At 38.2% G+C, this 20,909-nt stretch overlaps 1 protein-coding gene across 2 annotated transcripts in view; it reads right to left on the minus strand.

Annotated features, from left to right (window-relative positions):
* Positions 1 to 13,508: 13,508 nt before the first annotated feature.
* Positions 13,509 to 20,909, minus strand: part of slc7a5 (solute carrier family 7 member 5) — a 30,559-nt gene continuing 23,158 nt past the window's right edge. For both annotated transcript variants that reach the window (XM_031899725.1, NM_001141993.1), the window contains 2 exon segments: positions 18,030 to 18,207; positions 13,509 to 17,815 (listed from right to left, as the gene is read on the minus strand). In XM_031899725.1, the coding sequence (XP_031755585.1) occupies positions 17,760 to 17,815; positions 18,030 to 18,207 (234 nt within the window). In that variant the 3' untranslated portion in view covers positions 13,509 to 17,759.

Consider the following 20,909-nt stretch of genomic DNA (forward strand, 5'->3'; position numbering starts at 1 on the left):
ATGCAAATTACACTTGCTAATGACCATTAGGTATAGGGCTTATTCTGTGAACTATATTTTTGGACCCTAGAGATATATCTTTTATATTATAAGCTCTATGGAGCAGGGAGCTTTTAAACTACTTTATTGATCAGTATTGTATGTAATCTGACTGATTAATACACTCATATTGTACACCACAGAGGAATGTACTGGTACATATTCCACTGCAAAGACTCCAGAGCATTCTTCCCTTTCTCATTGTTTTCTTTTCCATAGGAGCTGTGTGCACGGGGATGTGGGAAATGCAGAGGGAGGAATTTGGGGTAAAACAAAGGGAATAAAGTCAAATTAAAATTGGGAAAATTTATGTAAATGTAAAATACAGAAAAGAAAGGCATAGGACAAGACATGGTGCTTGCCAGTGGTAAAACATATGACCACTGGAAAAGCAGAGGGCATTTATAGCAGTTACCCAGGCCATATATTTTAGCGCCAGCGATTCACCCTGACACCAATGCTATGGTATTTTCAGGAGATATTTCACTAGCAGCTAGAAGAAATTTAATGTGAGGACAAATCTCCCCATGTGCCATTGCCAATAATGTCCTATTCCCCTGATAACTGAAGTAGTGCAAATGAAATCAGTGTATAGTATGTGATATACTCAGTGTTGTGGGTGGTCCCTTCCTAGTGTGATCTTCTATAATGTGTTAAAAGTGTTGCTTGCAGCTTCCTTTTGGAAAAACCCCCTTTGATTGGGCTTCAAAAACGCTCATAAGAAATGTAGTGGAAGCACACAGGAGTAAAAAGAAAAAACAAAGAATATGGTGTAATACGTTTTAAAGACTGTGCAAGACACAATTTTTTGGTAAAGAAAGGTGCAAAGTGCTGTCAGGATCCTCCGCCGGTAAGTAAATGCACTCACCAGACCCAAATATCAGAATGCACATTAAACATCAGCCTGGTTCAATTGGGGTTAATAGACGAGTCCTCAAGCAGTTACACAAAGAGAGGAGAGAACGTAATGCCATTTATTATTGATAAAATCATGCACAATACATGCTACTCACAGTAGTATGAAGTGCAACAGTCATATAAAAAGCTCAATGTGTTTCATGTGATAACCATCACACTTTCTCAGGAGCAATGTAACAAGAACCGGAGCCAACGCCAGGCAATATCTGGTCCTCTACTTCCGCATCATAAGAGAGTAAGTGATCACAGCGCACAAGCGTGCTCGGGTGCTATGAAGCTCTACACATAAGGGCAAAGCTAAACTGTTTGACGCTGCACACTGAAGTGCACTTCAGATCCAAATAGCGCTTGGATGCTGTGAAGCCCTATATATAAGGTTAAACTGCACTAATGTGCGCTTCAGATCTAATGCTTCTAGTGCACATGTGCAGAAAAGAGTTGAGAAACCCTACAACAAAGGGCAAAGCGTACTACATATATACATATATTTAATATGCCTTAGTTTAATAAAACAATCTTCACCTCTTATGCTGGAAGGAATTTGTTCTAGCCCCATAAAAATTAACCCCCGTAGGATCACAATCTTGTGTCTCCTTAAAAAGTCGGGAGACACCATTAGTTCTGCCTGCCTTGATGTTCTGTATATGCTCGCTGATCCTAGTGTCAACCGCCCTAATCGTCCTCCCCACATACAATTTCATACATGGACAAATGAAGAGATACTTTGGAAGGTACAAGCATGTTTCTCAATGTGTGAGAATGTGCTTCATAAAATCACTAATTTATTCTGTCGGGCCATCCCAAATAAAAAGGAGATCATCTAAATACCTAGTATATAAAACTGCACGATCAATAAAAACTTTTGAACCCCAAATAAGTTCATCCTCCCACATTGCCATATATAGATTCATGTATGTTGGGGCGAACTTACTACCTATGGCAGTACCTTGCTTTTGTAAGAAAAATAAATGAAATGAGCGTGGAGTTCTAATTATCTATTTATCTACCTCATAAGGACCAAAACCATAGATTTTCATGCTTAAAACAATAGGCAAAAAGTATGTTTGGCACAAACCTATTCACTGTGCTCATGTTGAACAATGGGCCATACTGCACCTTTAAGCTATAACTTGCAAGCTTTTGCAGATTTCTGGGCATTTTAAAATGGTATAGCTCTGTAAGGGGGTTGTTCTACACAAAGGGATACAAGGTTCCGGATGCTGCAGTTTCTACTGTGTTTTTCAGTATATGTACTAAAGTGACATGGCGCAGTGTAGTAGGCTAAAAGGATTAGATGACAGTATGAAAAGAGTGCAAATGAATCTCATTCACTTTCTGTTATCATGTTAGAACATTTCACATGAATGATAGAAACATTATTACAACCTTGGAATGCATTAATAAAAACTTTAAAAGAACAATGTCTCCTACTTAACAACCAATAAAGATTTTTTTTGTCTCCAGGGGATATATTTCATAGGCCCCATTCTGTGCAATTAGGCTACTGACGCTACATAAAGTGTTTCATTAGAAGTTATTCACCACTTGCAGTAATTATAACATTAATGGTTACAGGGCGCACACACACTCAGAGAGGCAATTAACTGCTGACACAAGAACACCCGAGGGTCTCTATGATGTTATAGGGAAAAGGCGGGGATATGTAATAATCAGGCAGGCTCATTATGCCAACTCCTCGCTGGGCATTCACTACAGGTATAGGATTTGTTATACAGAATGGTCAGGACCGAGGGTATTCTGGATAAGGGGTTTTTCTATAATTTGGATCTCCATACCTTAAGTCTACTAGAAAAATCAATAAAACATTAATTAAACCTAACAGAATTGTTTTGCCTCCAATAAGGATTAATTATATCTTAGTTGGGATCAAGTACAAGGCACTGTTTTAGTATTATAGGGGAAATGGATATCAGTTTTAAAAATCTGAATGATTTGATTAATATGGAGTCTATGGGAGAAAGGCTTTCTGTAATTTGGAGCTTTCTGGATAATGGGTTTCCAGATAATGGATCCCATACCTGTACTATGAAAAAAAGAGTGTGCCATGCTGCTATGTTGAACTGAATACACAGTTAAAGCCTACCCTGATAAGATTACCAAGATAAATCAACCTAAAATGCATTATACAAGTTTCTAGACCCCTTTTTAAGAAAGAAGATGGAGAAAGAAAGTCATGGGCATCAACAATGTTGTTACTCCCATACAAAATATGGTTTCTTCCTCAGTGATATTTTATTTTAGGGGAACAGAACTTCACCACTAGGGGGCACATTTACTAATCCACGAATCCGAATCCCGAATGGGAAAAAATTGGATTGGAAACGAAAAGTTTGCGACTTTTTCGTCGCCGTCGCATTTTTTTCGTATTCTGCGCAATTTTCCCGTCGCCGTCACAACTTTATCGTATTTTGCGTGACTTTTTTGTCGCCGTCGTGATTTTTTCATATTGAGCAATTGTAAAGTCGCAAAAATACCAATCATTACGAAAAAACGCATTTAGACGCTTTCGGTCCATTCGTGCATTAGTAAATCTACCCCTAGGTGTTGAGTGCCATGCTATTATATGATAGTAGTCAGGCCCAGACTGAATAGAATCTATGGATCCTGCCAAATAACAGAGGGGCTGCTGTAAGATGCCATAGACAGTCACTATTTATTAGGCCAGTGGTGAGCAAGGGTCTATTTAGAATCCCAGTCCAGATCTAATATTAGTTGTACACATCAACACATAATGCACAGCACTGTCAGTATAACTCAATGAATTGCCCTCATTAAGGCTAAATAGCAAAAAAAAACTTCTAGAAGTTCATAAATGGATCTCTACCTAATGCTATGGATTCTTTTTTATTTTATTTTTTTAATTTTGACAAAGGTCAATTAGACCATTTATTTTGTTATCTTACAAAATTCTCAGTCCCAACCAATTCTAGTTTGCATTTTGTACTACAGAGACAGCTGCAAGGCTATCACAGAAGGATTCATTCCCCCAGCAGCTTCAAATTTGCATCTCTTCTAGAGCAAAGGTAATTCAGTTTCAATAGCGAATTCACTACCCCAGTAACGTGACCTTACTGCACTGCTGACAATTTGACTTCTAAAAACACAAATGTGTGCTGTAACAAATATGTCCTGTTTTCTAAAGTTGTTTTTGCTGTTACAGTTGAACGGATTCCCATTCCACAGGAAAAAGGTGCTCTGTGTAACAAGGGATATATTATATTTTCATGGGAAACTAACATAGTGTTTTTTGGTTAAGGGTTCTGAGAACCCAATTAAATAAACTAAGCATGACAAGCTCATCTAAAAATTATTTTATTGGAAAATATTAGTCAAGATGGTCAGTACCTGCCAAGAGAAAAGCAATGGGCTTCCTCCCTATATCCAATAAAGGAGTGACATGACGCAGAATATGACCTCTACACACATTATGTTCTTTTTACTGGTTCTATATAGTAGTTCTATATATAAGTTCTAGAATTACTTTAAAAGTACTTTGCAGAAATAAGCACCTAATAATGTATAATGATACATAGCTAAAATAGGTCATCACAGCCAGTAACGTTCACAAAAAATAATGTAAAAATGTAGGTTTGCATAAAATAAGCACTAAATACTCACACTATGTTTGATATATGACCATTCAAGAGCACTGGACCAGTTGATTTACTGATTACTGTTGCCAGTAGAGTGACCACTGGTTTTGGCTATTCCTTGGGAATAAGAATACCTCTTGTAAGGAAAAGATTCAGACAGATTTAACCAGTGCGAACGCGCAATCACACATTTAAACTCCCATACGGAGCAGTGGGGAGAGGTCCCGACTGCTCCGTATGGGAGCCAAATTTAAAACTTCTGTTGCGGCATGCCGCCCCTAAACTTGTGCCGCCCTAGGCCCGGGCCTTTGTGGCCTCACCACAAATCCGGGCCTGAAAATCATTTGACGCTTTGTTAATGCAATTTTACTTATTTATGAATAAATGCTGAATGGCACATGCTGTTGGCCTGTGCCCCTCTATTTATATTTTAAAAGTCAAAAATGAATTCTACGCAAGGCTTAATACAGTTAACACAAGCTGGCAGAAAATGTTAACGTAACAGTTGGATGTAAGGGTGGACTTGTCACTGTGTCTATTATTCCCTAATTTGCATGTGAGGGAGCTACACGCTACATTATAAAGGTGTGTAGTGCTGGTGTTATACACTTCTTTTTATCATAATGATATATGATTTATTGTACTTTGTATTATGCAGAACCTATGGTCAGTTGATCTGCTTCAAATTTCGGAAGCAAAGTGTTTATTGTCTGTGTTTAAGTTCATCCCACCCAGCATGGGATTTTACCCCAAGTTCCTTTCTGGGAGAGAAGAGACAAGGGCCGACTAAGTCCTTTTGTTTCATTGTCTAAAAAAGGAAGTTCTCCCAGATACACACCTGCTGTGAAAGGTTAATATTCATGTTTATCTGCCCCCCTCCCACTTTGATTTTTTTTAATACCTGGGTTTCCTGCTTACTTGTCAGGATATGAACGTATGCCTGAATGCCTAAACCAAAGGGAATGGGAATCTAAAATAAAAATAAACACATTTAACATATCAGTGCACATAGTGTGCCAAAAGTCTTTCATCTGTAAAGTGTAGACTCACACTGTTGTCCTATGTACAGGCTATTTTTGTAGTAATGGAGGGCAACCTGTTTATGTACCCATTCAAGACCTACTGTAGGCTGAAAACTGCCATTATTACAAGCTGCCCTATAGAAGAATAGAAAACATGCTGTTTTCCTGTTGTAGTTAATTCAATGCGTCATCTTTCTGCAAAATGCAAGACCCTGTAATGTATCAAACATATTTTGGTGGAAGAGGAAAGAAAACAAACAGGGTTACTATAGAAATCACATCTTTGTCTAATAAGCTAAATGAATACCAGTAACTGTAAAAAAAAAAAACCAAAACTGAAAAAGCACTGTATGATATTTAACAAATTATTGAAAAAGCTATTATATAATGATGACAGTTTTTTGTTAAGATATGAAGCACAGCAGATACTGAACATCTCCAGCCTAAGGCCATATTCATGTGCTGGCACTTATAAGATTGCATTCTGTGCCTACAAAATGTAATGCTGGCTCAAAATGCTATTTACCAGCTTAGTAGAACTGGTGTCTCAGGGGGAAATATATGGGCCAAGGAGAGAGCTGTGATTACTTGTTTAATAGAAATTATGCTGTTTGATACATTCCTCAGGCACAGACTGGGATAATGGGTATTTAGTGCCATTTCACATTTAAATTGTGGGAGGGATACTAGTATTTAGGCCCTTATTTTGTAGCTTTGATTGTAATGTGAAATATAGGATCAACCAGGCCCGGATTTGTGGAAAGGCCACAAAGGCCCGGGCCTAGGGCGGGCCGCCCCGCCGCAATAGTTTTTTTAAATTTGGCTCCCATACGGAGCAGTCGGGACCTCTCCCCACTGCTCTGTATGGGAGTTTAAATGTGCGTTTGCACATGCTCATTGATCGCGCATGCGCACTGGAGGGAGAGTGCGCGCAAGCGCACTCGTGGGGGGGTGGCCTCGAGGCGCCGACAAGTTAAATCCGGCCCTGGGATCAACTTGATATTGATGGAACCAAACTCATATTCAGTACCTGCTGCCCTACTAGTTAAGTTGTGTTTTCTTGAATGTGGCATGTGGTTTATTTGAATGGATTGGATGCAACCATGAGTTTCATATGAGGAAGCTTTAGGTTAGGGATTTAGCATTATTCAAGTCACCGGCATGAGACATTATGGGATGCAAAACAGAGGTGGTGAGAAAATACTTGTTCAATAAACAAAAGAAGGACTTAGCAGTAATATGATAACTATGAAAAAAGGAAAAGTAAATGAGGTATATGAGGTCAATTTAAAGCAGGTACTTCTTTAGAGGGTTGGTTCCTTAGTTAAAACTACATTGTGCTTTGGTTTATGTATAAAAGTCTAGGAAGCTTAATATTTAGCTATCATAGCTTGAGTAGGGTATGCAAGCGATTCTGAGAGATAACTAATGAATTAGACATTTTTAGCAGAAGATATAATGGTTACACACCATGTTGCATGCCTTACAAGGTAAAAGACTAACATATAGTTGGCATGGGGTGTTGATGATATTAATTTACAGGTATGGGACCTGTTTAAAGAATGCTTGGGACCTGTGGTTTTCCAGATAAGGGACCTTTCCATAATTTGAATCTCCGTACTAAAAAAATTATTTAAACAATTTAAATCAAACCAAAAGGATTGTTTTTCAAATAAGGATTAATTATATCTTAGTTTGGATCAAGCACAACATACTGTTTCATTATTAAAGGGTAAAAGGAAATCATTTTTAAAAGTTTAAATTATTTAATCAAAATGGATTCTATGAGCGATGACCTTCCCATAATTCTGAGCTTTCTGCATAACAGGTTTCCGCATAACAGATCCCATACCTGTATATCATGAGCTAGGAGCCACTCTAAATGAAAATGCTTACTCATGGACTGTGGAGTTAATTTGTTTTTCTTTTTGAAAATGCAATTCAAAACAACTAAGCAGCTTAGCATCGTGGTAACATTAATCATGGGCAAGGGCAGGAAGTATCACAGTCTATTGAGGAAATGAAACACATGGATTCTGTGCTCTGGTTGCAATGAAAATATTCTGTACTTTTGTTAATGAAGTTGCACCAAAACCACAGGGACAGGCAGTGCTAAGAAACTCCATTTAGTTAAATGAGAGACATTCTTTCCCTGTTCTCAACAAGCAGATCCGCATGTGTGACGGAAGCAGCGAGATGCCTACAAAATAGGTGATTTCTAAGGAAATGGTCAACATACTCTTAAAAAATAATATCATTTTCTATCTGTGCTCCATTTTCCTGGATTCTAGGGTGAACATTGTGCATTTGCTGTGCTAGGGTTAGAGGAGGGCACACAAATACAAAAACATAAACAAATAGCAACATGAAATATCCTAATAGGACATGGGGCCTAGCTAGATGGGAGGGGTCACTGGGGAGGGGCCATTGGGGGCGTGGGAGGAGGGGGGCCCATAAAATTTTGTTGTGAGGGGCCCTGTGATTTCTTATGGCGGCCATGCCTGCCACCACCCTCTGCAATACTGCATTGGCTAATGAAGAAAGGAGCACAGTGACCTTCAGCAACACAGGTAAGGCATAAGGCAGTGTGCAACAAAATGGTGAACTTTTCTTTTTTGCACATTGCACGCTGCGTTCTGTCCCCTATTGCCTCTAAAGAAGAATGTGAACAAAGACCTGGCCATTTGATTTGTCACATAACCTGTAATTACTGCACATTTTGTGGGACAGAGTGCTCTGTGCGGGGTCATCTGGTACCAATAAAAACATAATCATTTGTGGTGTTATTCTGACGTGAAACAAAAATAAATTGTACTTTTGTTTTGTTCATCTCTAAAATTGAATTGCAGCGGAGTAACAAAGGGAGAATTCATGAAACAATGGCCTTCACATTTTTATTGTTATTACATTTACTCTAATTTGTGAAATAGCATACAAGTATGGCAGAATTATATAAGACAACAGAATTAAACCTTTTTTTTACATCTATCATGATATTGCCCTTGCAAGATATTATAATTTTGCCATAAAAGTATTTGCCTGACCTATCTGATCCCCCATGTTTCTCTATGAGGGGGCGGCCATTTTTGTGCAGCAGAAGTCTGTTAGCATTAGAAGCTATAACTGACAGGCTAAGAAGGAACAGTCAGGATGGAAAACAGTCAGGACCTATCATTGAAAATGATCAACATGACCTATAGGTAACTTTTAATGTTCATTTATATTTTGAAGCACAGCTTTTAAGTGTCAGTATCACTTTAAAGAGTGAAACTAAGCCTTGTCAACAAACCAGTTAAACATTAAAAAAAAAGTCATAGAAATGAATAGAGAGTGGGGGGGTTTCACTTTTTGATAAACATGCCTCTCGCTGATCTATACTACTGGCCCACAGTATTGCTACACCCCTGCAGTGTGTTTTTGCTTTATTACTCTAAACAAGCTTTACACGTCAGCTAACAAGTACAAGATGGGGCTACATTGCGAAATAGGCCATGAAAAAGCTTGATGAACATTTGAAAACAAATAAACATTTCTAAAATAGAAAATAAAAACAATACAGCTGGAAAACAGATGAAACATGAAATATGATGGCAGATATTCTGCACCCCCTAACATCCCTGAATAAAGGCCATTAGAAAAGTGTTGTTTTACAAATTTTCAGCTGTCAAATGGAATCTTGTTAATTGTTATCTAAGCCACAAATATTGGCATTTTCACTTTCTGTGCTAAGACTTTAATTAGTCACTAGCTACACTGGCCTTCTTGCACAATATGGGCCTCACTGGTGTGTATGGTAACACCCTGTTTTTGTTGTCTGCCATGGTGAAGAGGTACAGGGTTCTGCAGGTTGCATTGGATTTTTGATCCAGTGATCCAAGCATATCACAGCTATGCCATTTTCACCGTCAAATTTTTAGATTCAATATGGTATTCAGCAAAAGTTTCCGTGAACAGTTAATTGTAATCGGTACATGTAGAAAGTACAAAACTTTTTTTTTTTAAATTCTATTTGCTATCAGCCCTGCAAGTATGCAGCCACCTGTTAATTATACAATTTTCCCATTGACTTTGACAGGGATGATTTTCAAACTGCTGCCACTCTTACAGCTTTGAAGCTACACCCCCCAAATTTGAATAACATAATAATGGGGTCACCCTAAATGAAACTGCAACATTTGTTGGATGATGCCAAAGTGGGAGGGGCCAAGAACAGCCAATCAAATTTCCCCCATTGACTTTTATGGGGAAATTGAAACTCCTGCCAATCTTACAGCTTTGAGGCTACACTCCCCAAACTTGAATCACATAGTCATGGGGTCAGCCTGAATGAAAATATGATGATTGTTGGATGCCCAAAAGTGGGTGGAGCTGTGAACAGCCAATTAGATTTTACCTATTGACTTGGCGGAAATTCAACCTGCTGCCATTCTCACAGTAATAACACCGGGGTCCCAAACTTTGCAAGGTTAGGCACCAGGTAACTGTGGTTCAAGGTAAAAAAAAGTGGGCGGTGCCACCAACAGCCAATCAGATTTTACCTATTGACTTTCAATGGGGAAATTCAACCTGCTAGCAAGAAAAAAGCATATGGCACTCAGGACTACAAACAAGGGTAATACCCTTTTAAAAGTTTATTGCGGAGGTGCAACGTTTCGAGGCAATGTGACCCCTTTATCAAGCTTGATAAAGGGGTCACATTGCCCCGAAATGTTGCACCTCCGCAATAAACTTTTAAAAGGGTATTACCCTTGTTTGTAGTCCTGAGTGCCATATGCTTTTTTCTTGCTATAGTGTATTTGGAGGGTGCCGATCCCTCTAGCAGTGTGCACCGGACAAAATAACTTTTGGAGAGTGAGGGTGTGCGGATAAGGTCTCTGTGGTCTAGTAACGAAATTCAACCTGCTGCCATTCTCACAGTATTAACACCAGGGTCCCCAAATCTTTCACAGTTCGTCACTGGGTGACTACGTACTCAAGGTTAGAAAAAGTGGATGGGGCCACCCAAAAGCCAAATCACATTTCTTTCATTGTTTTTAATGCTGCTGCTATTCTCACATGTTTAATGTCAGGGTCCCCAAACTTTGCACAGTTTGTCACTGGTGACTATGTTCCAAGTTTGGAAAAGTGGGCGGGGCCAACAACATCAGATTTCACCTAAATTTAAACTGCTGCCATTCTCTAAATATTAATACTAAGGTCCCCAAACTTTGGAGAGCTAGTCAGCAGGTAACTGCGGTTCAGAGTTAGAAATTGGGGGCGGAGCCACCAACAGACAATCAAATTTTAACTATTGATTTTCAATGGGGAAATTCAACCTGCTGAAATTCTCACAGTATTAACACCAGGGTCACTAGGGGACTGCATTTTTAGGTTTTAAAAAGTTGGTGGAGCCACCCACAGCCAATCAGACTTCACCTATTTAATTTTTTTTTTTTCAGGGTCCCCAAACTTTGCACAGTCAGTCAATGGCTGACTATGCTGACTATGTATGCAGGGTTAGAACATTATAAGTAATGTATCAGTGTTTGCAGATGACACAAAACTCTGCAGACCAGTCAATTCTATCCAGCATGTGGCATCCTTGCAGCAGGATCTTGACCAACTGGCAATCTGGGCAGCTAAGTGGCAGATGAGATTTAATGTGGATAAATGTAAGGTCATGCACCTGGGATGTAAAAATATGTAGCCACTTATACCCTAAATGGGACTGCATTAGGCAAATCCATAATGGAGAAGGACATTGGAGTCCTTGTAGGTAATAAACTTGGCTGTAGCAAGCAATGCCAGGCAGCAGCTGCAAGGGCAAACAAGGTTTTGAGCTGTATTAAAAGGGGTATAGATTCACGGGAGGAGGGGGTTATTCTTCCCCTTTACAGAGTGCTGGTAAGGCCCCATCTAGAATATGCTGTCCAGTTCTGGTCTCCAGGGCTCAAACGGGACATGATTGAGTTAGAGAGGGTCCAGAGAAGGGCAACTAAGCTGGTAAAGGGTATGGAAAGTCTCAGTTATGAAGAAAGACTGGGCAAGTTGGGTCTGTTTACACTGGAGAAGAGGCGCTTAAGAGGTGACATGATAACTATGTATAAATATATAAGGGGATCATATAATAACCTTTCTAATGTTTTATTTACCAGTAGGTCCTTCCAACGGACACAAGGGCACCCACTCCGTTTAGAAGAAGGGAGGTTCCGTTTAAATATTCGGAAAGGATTTTTTACAGTGAGAGCTGTGAAGTTGTGGAATTCCCTCCCCGAATCAGTCGTGCTGGCTGATACATTATATAGCTTTAAGAAGGGGCTGGATGGCATCTTAGCAAGTGAGGGAATACAGGGTTATGGGAGATAGCTCTTAGTACTAGTTGATCCAGGGACTGGTCCGATTGCCATCTTGGAGTCAGGAAGGAATTTTTTCCCCTCTGCGGCAAATTAGAGAGGCTTCAGATGGGGGTTTTTGCCTTCCTCTGGATCAACTAGTAGTTAGGCAGGTTATATATAGGCATTATGGTTGAACGGGATGGACGTATGTCTTTTTTCAACCCAACTTACTATGTACTATGTAAATGGGCGAAGCCACCAACAGCCAATCCATTTACACCCATTAAATTTCATTGGTTTATAATTAAACTGATGCCATTAGTTAAGTATTAATTCCAGGGTTGTTAAACTTTCCAGAGTTAGTCACTGGGTATTTGCCTTTCAAAGTTAGAAAAAAGCGGACGGGGCCCACCAACAGCCAAATCACATTTACTTTCAATGGTGAAGTGTAAAATGCTGTCAGTCTCACAATTTTTATGCCCCATAAAGTCCCCAAACTTTGCAAAGTTGGTCACTGGGGGACTGCAGTTCAAAAATAGGAAAAGTGGGTTGGGCTACTAACAGCCAATCAGATTTCATCCATTGAATTTTATTGGTTTAAATTTAGAATGCTCTCATTCTCGCACTATTTATGCCAGGGTGCCCATTGTTTGTCACTGGGTGACTTTGACTCAAGGTTAGAAAAGTGGGCACACCCACCAACCACCAATCACAATTTACCTATTGACTTATATTGGTTTAAATTTAAACTGTTGCTGTTCTTTAACTATTAATCCTAGGGTCCCTAAACTTTGCTAAGTTAGTCACTGGGTAACTGCAGTTCCAGGTTAGAAAAAGGGGGTGGAGCCACCAACCGCCAATCAGATAACACTTGTTGACTCTCAGTGAGGAAATTTAAATTTCTGCGATTCAGACACTATTAAAACCAGGGTCCCCAAACTTTGCACAGTGGTTTTTACTATATAACTGTGGCCCAAGGTTAGAAAAAGTGGGTGGAGCCAACAACAGATCATTTAGTGACTTCACGTTTTTCAACCCGACATGAAGTTTGTTCTCAAATTTCCCTTTCTAGTTCCAAATACTATCATGTTACCCAGGTGAAATAAACGTTACTTACACTATTTACATTTTTACAATCTTTTTTCCTTTACCTACAGGCAGGTATCATGTTTGCTATCAAGGCAAGGTTTGCATCATCCCAAAATCTTGTTAATGCACCAGAATGGGGGACCCGATGCCCATGACTATGCACTGGCTACACAATTATAGACAAAGAGGAGATAGAGTGAATGTGAATAGGGCAGTGACATCAAGGAAGTGCAGAAATAAAGGTAAATACTATGCCTGAGGCATAGAGATGGGGAAAGCAATATATAATTGACAACTGAAATTTTTAAATGAGTTTACAGGTATAGATGTTTTAATAAAAAAAGAATTTGGGTTTCATATTTCATTTGAAAAGGACTTTTATACAGATCTTTATGTCTAGGTGACAGGTTCCCTTTAAAGCCACAAATACACACAAGCTCTGCTCCTGAGTCCACTGAGCTTCACTACTTTCCCTGTAATTTTTTGTAGAAAAGAAATCATTACAAACCAAGTGTTATTTCAGTGGGCAGCTTTATTTAGGAAAAAGGATGAACTACATAGAAATAAAAATCAGACAACACCACATGTACAGTCAGAATACTGCAGAAGTCTCTTAACAAAAATGTCAATACGTCTTGGTAGGTGGTGGCAAATACAACATCAAAATATAACTGGGGTAACCTTTTTGTCCAGGTATTTCTGAAGTAATATTTTACATCACAAATATTTACAGATTCTAAATATTCAGCTGGAAGTTTTACATCTCAAAAAAAAAAAAAAAAAATTTTACAAATTGTATTGTTTTGACATGTGACCCTACAACGCAAACTTTTAAAAAGAATAAAAATGGTGTAGCTGTAAGGCCATTTAACCTTTGAGTATATCAGTTTAACACAAAATCACAAAATGTTCATACCACAGTCTATAGCACTATGTGACTGCATTTAGTACAACTTGGCCTGATTAAAAAAAAATAAAAAACATATGTATTCTAAAAGGAATCTGTATCTGATCAGTTGATAGAAACCGAGTTGCATGCAAATTGGGTACCACAACATGGATGGGAAAGCTGTTTAGCTGTCAGATCAGGTCACATGCTCAGACTCTCCCTGCTATTAGCAGATGGTTTGCACGGGACCATGAAATTCCCATAGAATTGCATTAGCAGGTGATGATCCAACCAAGTTTTATTCCCTAAACATTTTTGATCCTCTTTCAAATAATATTGGTCAGATAACATGAGAAACATAAGGCTTATAACTTCTTTTTTATGCCAGGCCTTTCCAGATTTATGGATTTGTGATAAGTTGCACTTTTTGACTTTTACGAGGTACAACTGAGATTTAAAAATGCCAATGTCTTCTGTTTAGCTGGCTTTAAAACATTTCAATTTACATGAACAAAAAAAAGCAAAAACAGTACATGCTAGATATAAACTGAAACAAAGGAAACTAGAACCTTTAAAAATTCCTGTTAAAACCATTCAGAATACATCTATATTTATGGCTGCCTGACATTATCTTCAGAAACTTTGTGGCAGCCTCTTCATTTTCTGCAGCAGGGGTTAATGTGACCCCTCCTTATGGCACCCCTCCAGCCATAACATAAATAAAAAACTAGTAAGTTGAAATGTGTACATATTGTTGGGAGTCATTACACTGCTTATGTCCTTTGGCACTCGGCGTTACAGTCACAAAAACAGTTCTACCTATTTATCATCACTAGTTTGCGGTTTTATAGAAGTGTGTTAAAGTAAGCAATACGGTGGCTCCTATTCATTTGTAGTAATACAAATAGGTAATGATTTAAAACAAAAATACAGCTAAATATGACAAATAAGAACCAGTGTGCAAACATTAGCCAATACGGACAACTAGTTACAGAAAAACTGATTTTTAACTTACTTCTAACCCCCTAAACCCCATTACTTAACCTTGAGTCCCAATGTGTTGGTGGACTACACCAAGTTACTATACATTAAGGGACAGACTTATTATGCTGTGTAAAAAGACTGTGTAAAAGACGGCAACAAAATTCTCCACACATTGAAAGGCTTCACCGCGTAATTTCTTTCGCATTTTTTCTTCCTCCAGAACTTAAAATAAAAATAAAATAACAGTGTAAAATCTGGCGTTCGGACGGTGAACTTCTCCATTTATTTTACAGAACTATTTACAGTTTCATTGTACACAGCATAATAAATAGGCACCTAAGTCTATTTTTTCTGTACTAATGTCTGCCCACTGACCCACAGATCAGACCCAGATATATTGACATCTGTATTGGATAGTAATGGAATGCATGAAAATTAAATCACGTTAGCATTACTTGAGTATAGTTTGCATTTAAGTTAACTTTTAGCATGTAGTATGGCTCTGTAATGCTATTTTTTGTGTTATTCTTACTTATCTTTCTATTTAGTGCCTTTTATATTTATCTTCCAGTCTCTCATTCAAACCACTGCCTAGTTGTTAGGGTAAACCTGACCCTAGCAAACAAACTGGAGAGCTACTGAACAGTGAAAAATGAAGTCACTGAAAATTTTCTCAGAACATTGATACTATACTAGAAATTAATTTAAAGGGTGCACTGCCCCTTTAACATAGAGCGAACTTGCCCAAAGGCATTTGTCGACTAGCAATCGAGTCTTGCTGATTTGTTGCACTAGCAAATTGAATTTAGCATGTATGTTTGTAAAATGCAAGAAAACATTTAAATGTATAAAAGCCAAATATTTAACACAAGGCTTAATTAGGTAAATGAATGTATCCAAACAAGATATCCACTTCAAGTAAATACTAACAAAATAGGAATAATGGCTAAATAATAGATCATTTGGGTTAATCATTTTTGTGACCACATTTAACTCAATGATCACTTTACAGTGACACCTGAAAACCATGTGTGGGTCCATAAGCATGAGTAACGTTACATGGTATGAAAGTTTCCAGCAATTGCATTACTGCATCTCCTACTCGGTCATTTGGTCAAGGGCATAAAGGGACTTCTTATTTCATCCTGTAAGTATTGTTGCTTCCTGGAGCAGCAAGAAATAACTTGGTAGCTTCTGTTGCCTACTGAAGCAGCCTGCAAGGCCCTTATTGCCTGATTCTTGCTTTCAGCAAGATGCTGCATATAAAAGACTCTGGGCCTTATTTTTTAACTTGGGTTCTAAATTGCACCAGCTGTTTCTTATAGTAACTAATCATTTCTTTGCTTTTATTTATTACATTGCAATAGGATGATCAAAACATTTCTGATTGGTTGCTCTTGGAGTCTGCACTGATGCAATTAAGCACCTTGGTTTGTAAATGAAACCCTATTTCTTTTTAAACATGTACTAAATAATACCAGTGTTAACCGTATCCCATTAATCTCAGTCAAAGAACATATCTAATACTGCATACTTTAACTAAATTGATAATAATTATTAATGTGATTACCAGTGGATAAGTTTAATAACCAGATACTTGCTAACATAGCATTCTAAGAAGGACTCCCTTAACTTGCTTGTAGCATTTTGCTACTATAAGGATCAGACTCTGCATTTCAAATTCAAAACAAATGTTAAAGATTTTTTAAGACTAACAACATACGTACAAAGGAATAAATAAAGAAAACTCTATTCACTGAGATATAAAATTAATTAAATTAGTAAGTAAAATATCTAACAGCAAGAGCATTAAATCTACACATGTACTGCAATATATATATTTTAACTTCTGTTTCATACCTGTATAAAAAAAACTCTAATGTTGGTTCTGCATCCAAAAGACAACATGACACCAGCAACATAGGGATTATCAATCTTTAGCAGTTCAGCGGGGATGCACTAGTGTGCCTTAATACCAATGAAACAATGTTTTGCATATGGCACTGAATTGCCAAGAGTTGGGATTCCACTCATTGTGCGTAGGACAAACAGAAACGTATTTCAGTGTAATTGCATTGCTTCTCTTCATTAGCTACTGAGTTGAAAATGTCCACAGCAGCTGAGTTAGATGTTTGGGACAAGTTAAGGCAACATTTAGTGTATTAAAATATGGTTAGTATACCTTATACATTTTACCATTTTTTAAACAAGACAGCAGTTAAAAGAATAGTTCAGGGTACATGGTTTCACTTCTACAAATACCAAAAAGCAGTCTTTCCAATACTCATAGTGTGGAAATAATATGTGGTTATTGTTTTTGTCCTTCAGTGGATCCTGTGCACAATGTAGGTGATTTGGTCAATATACCACAGGTTTCTTCTGACAGCAGTGAACCTTTGTGCCTTTATGGAGTGTTTCAAAATTTTGTTTTTCAAGAACAGTTGAGATGAAGAACTTAAAACTTGGGAATCTCTCATCTGTCTAAGCCAAGCACTCTTCTGGTCTATGATACTGAGGTTAATAGTTCTAATATGGAGTCTATTTCAGAAAGATAAGAGTTCTAGCAAATGTAGATCAATGAGCAGCTTACAGCTTATACAGTGGTGTTGTTGAACAACAGTCTTTTTGACGTTGCAGAAGAATTCTTGTAGATGTGGCATATACCTCACAGAGTGCACCTGTAACCCATTATTTCCCAGTTAGCAGGGAATAAAGCTTGCCTTCATACTAAGATCCTCCTGTTGTGGTCCATGTGGCTGGTGGTATTAGGAATCTGTTTCCACAGATGTTTGTGGTGGCTGGAAGGAGTATTTTACTACTACCTTTATTAACTCCTTTGAAAAATAGTTTTTTTTCTGTGCGTTTAGAGAGAGCATGAACTATATTGGAATTAAGACTCCTGAGGGACAGCCTCCATGACTTTCTGAAGAAGCGCAGTACTAGAATCTATATGGAAAAGCAACAAAAATTTTTTTTACAATTTATTCTAATTGCAAGACAGAAGTCCCGTGTAAGAACATGTATTGAATATAATCATTTGCTGTATGAAGCCTACAATATAATTATTTGTATTTTGTATCATAATCCCAAATGCAACCTAATAAAATAGCTTTGTAAAGACTGAACAATATACTCCACAGATAGTATATCTGATACTTACAGATGCCATGCAGGAGCCATTCGGGTTTATTCTGCCACCAGACTCCAAAGAAGTAAACAGGAACACCAGACAAAATAATGATAAATCCAATTCCACACTCAACAGGTGTCATGTAGAATGACACAACGATGAGGAAAAAGCAGGCAAGGATGAAAAAAATAGGCAGCAAAATGTTTACCTAATTGAGAAAAAAATGGAAAAAAAGTGAAATTCTCGTAAAAATGCGTACATTTAATAATATCTGTAAGGCAATAGGTCATTGTTCCTATTCTTCAGCATACTGGAAGGCTGTCACAGTGCACCTACAAAGAAAGGTTTGCTTGGCATGCATACAATATGTTCTGCTTAGTTATGGTTGAAAAAAGACATGTCTGTCAAGTTGAACCTTTTATGTTTTTATATAACCTGCCTAACTGCTAGTTTATCTGGAGGAAGGCAAATAAACCCCCACCTGAAGCCTCTCTAATTTGCCACAGATGGGGAAAAATTCCTTTTTGACTCCAAGAAGGCAATTAGACCAGTCCCTGGATCAACTTGTACTAAGAGCTATGTTCAATAACCCTGTATTTCCTCACAATATCCATCCAATCCCTTCTTGAAGCTATCTAATGTATAATTAAGTACAACTGATTCAGGGAGAGAATTCCACAACTTCACAGCTCTCGCTGTAAAAATGGAGCCACCTTTCGTCTAATCGGAATGGGTGCCCTCATATCTGCTGGAAGGACCTACTGGTAAATCAACCACTAGAGAGATTATTATATGATCCCCTTATTTATTTATATATAGTTATTATATCACTCCTTAAGCACCTCTTCTCTAGCATAAACAACCCCAGCTTGGCCAGTCTTTCTTCATAACGGAGACTTTTCATGACTCTTACCAGCTTTGTTGCTCTTCTCTGGACCCTCTCTAATTCAACACTGGGGACCAAAACTGCATGGCATATTCTAGATCAGTGCTCGATTCCCGTGGATCTATGCCCCTTTTAATACAGCTCAAATCCTTGTTTTCCCTTGCAGCTGCTGCCTGGCATTGCTTGCGACAGCCAAGTTTATTATCTACAACAGTGATCCCCAACCAGTGGTTCATGAGCAACATTTTGCTCACCAACCCTTGGATGTTGCTCCCAGTGGCCTTAAAGTAGGTGCTCATTTTTTGAATTTCTGGCTTGGAGGCAAGTGTTGATTGCATAAAACCCTGTGTATTGCCAAACAGAGCCTTCTGTAGGCTGCCAGTCCACATAGGGGCTACCAAAAAGCCAATTATAGCTCTTATTTGCACCCTCAGGAACTATTTCCATGCTTGTGTTGCTCCCCAGCACTGGGGATTCCTGATCTACAAGGACTCCAAGGTCCTTCTCCATTATGGATTTGCCAAATGCAGTCCCATTAGGGTATAAGTGGCTTGCATATTTTTACATCATAGGTGCATGACCTTACATTTATTGAATCGACAGCTGAAATCTGTCTGCGTAAGGCACCCTTTAGCCTTTGCCTCAGTGCATTGCTATTCTTTCCTATTAACTTTTTAACTTCTGAATTAAGCTGAATTAAGGGTGGTTCATAACGCTTCTACATTTCTTTCTTAAAGGCAATGTCCGAAGGGGAGATTAGTCGCCTGTGATAAATCTCTGTTACCGCGGATGCTTCCATTTCTGAAGTCACATGAAGTTGCCTGAAGGAGGAAACTTTGCGCTACTTCGGAAAACTAAGCAACACGTATGCCTTTCCACCAGTGATTCACTTTATTGCCAGTGGAAAGGCATTTCTGAAAGATTAGTAATCTCTCCGTGGGGCATTAGCCTTAAGGGAATAAACTGAGCACACTAATGATTTAATCTAATTTTAAATTACAATAATTTATGTTCTGTGTTTTAGAAGAAAACATAATGCCCCAATCTATGCTCTGAAGGACAGAATAGTTAAGGAGTTAAAATGTAACTTTTATGAAATTCAGGGTCTTTGTTGCGCCAGTGTAGATTTGTTTTTTTCTCCAAACATTAAATAAGATAACATTATGGTCACTATTACCTAGGGGGTTCAACCACATTTGCTATATGTCCTGGGTTGTTAAAAATCATTAGATCCAGTACAGCATGGTTTCTGGTTGGCTCTTAAACAACCTGTGACATTAAGTTGTCATGCAACTGAATGAATACTAAATAAATACTTAACCAACAGTTTATATCATGTTAAGTAACCTTTTACAGAATCTAACCAAACTGGAATGTATATATCAGTAAAGACTGCCCTTTTACATTATTTCCCTTGATCCACTATTTATTGATGTGGCCTAGCATGTATGTGTGCCTTGGCTTGTTTGTGTGCACTGTTAATCCTATGATGCCAGGAGATGGCCCTTAAAAGTGCAATTTTCTATTTAGGATTACCTAATAGCACATGCTACTAAAAAAGTATATTTTTATGAAAATGATTTATTCAGATGAAGCAGGGTTTTATATATGAGCTTGTTTATGCAATATATTTTTATAGAGACCTACACTGTTTGGGGGTGTAGTTTTCCTTTAATATACTGCCCAAAAGGTTTGCAACCTGTAAAAGAATTGGCAGCAAATACTTACTATTTGTTTCTGTTACTTTTTATATTAGTTCTAAACATGTATGCTAACTAGGCCCTCACACTGTGTACGAAGCCCAGTGACGCTATTCCCGCTTCTGAGTTGTCTCCTGGATATCCTCTCTGCAGGCACTGGAGAATCATGCTGTGTGTGAACCACACATTTTCCCAGCAGGTTCGCTTCAAGAGGAAGCCATGAAACAATAAGCTATAAGGAAAAGGAGTTGGGATGCTCATGCTTCTAAACCACTAACAGAATTCAGCCCCACCTATATTATTTCAGGACATCAAAAGCGACAT

The sequence above is a fragment of the Xenopus tropicalis genome, chromosome 4, assembly GCF_000004195.4.
Source record: "Xenopus tropicalis strain Nigerian chromosome 4, UCB_Xtro_10.0, whole genome shotgun sequence".
NCBI lineage: Eukaryota > Metazoa > Chordata > Amphibia > Anura > Pipidae > Xenopus > Xenopus tropicalis.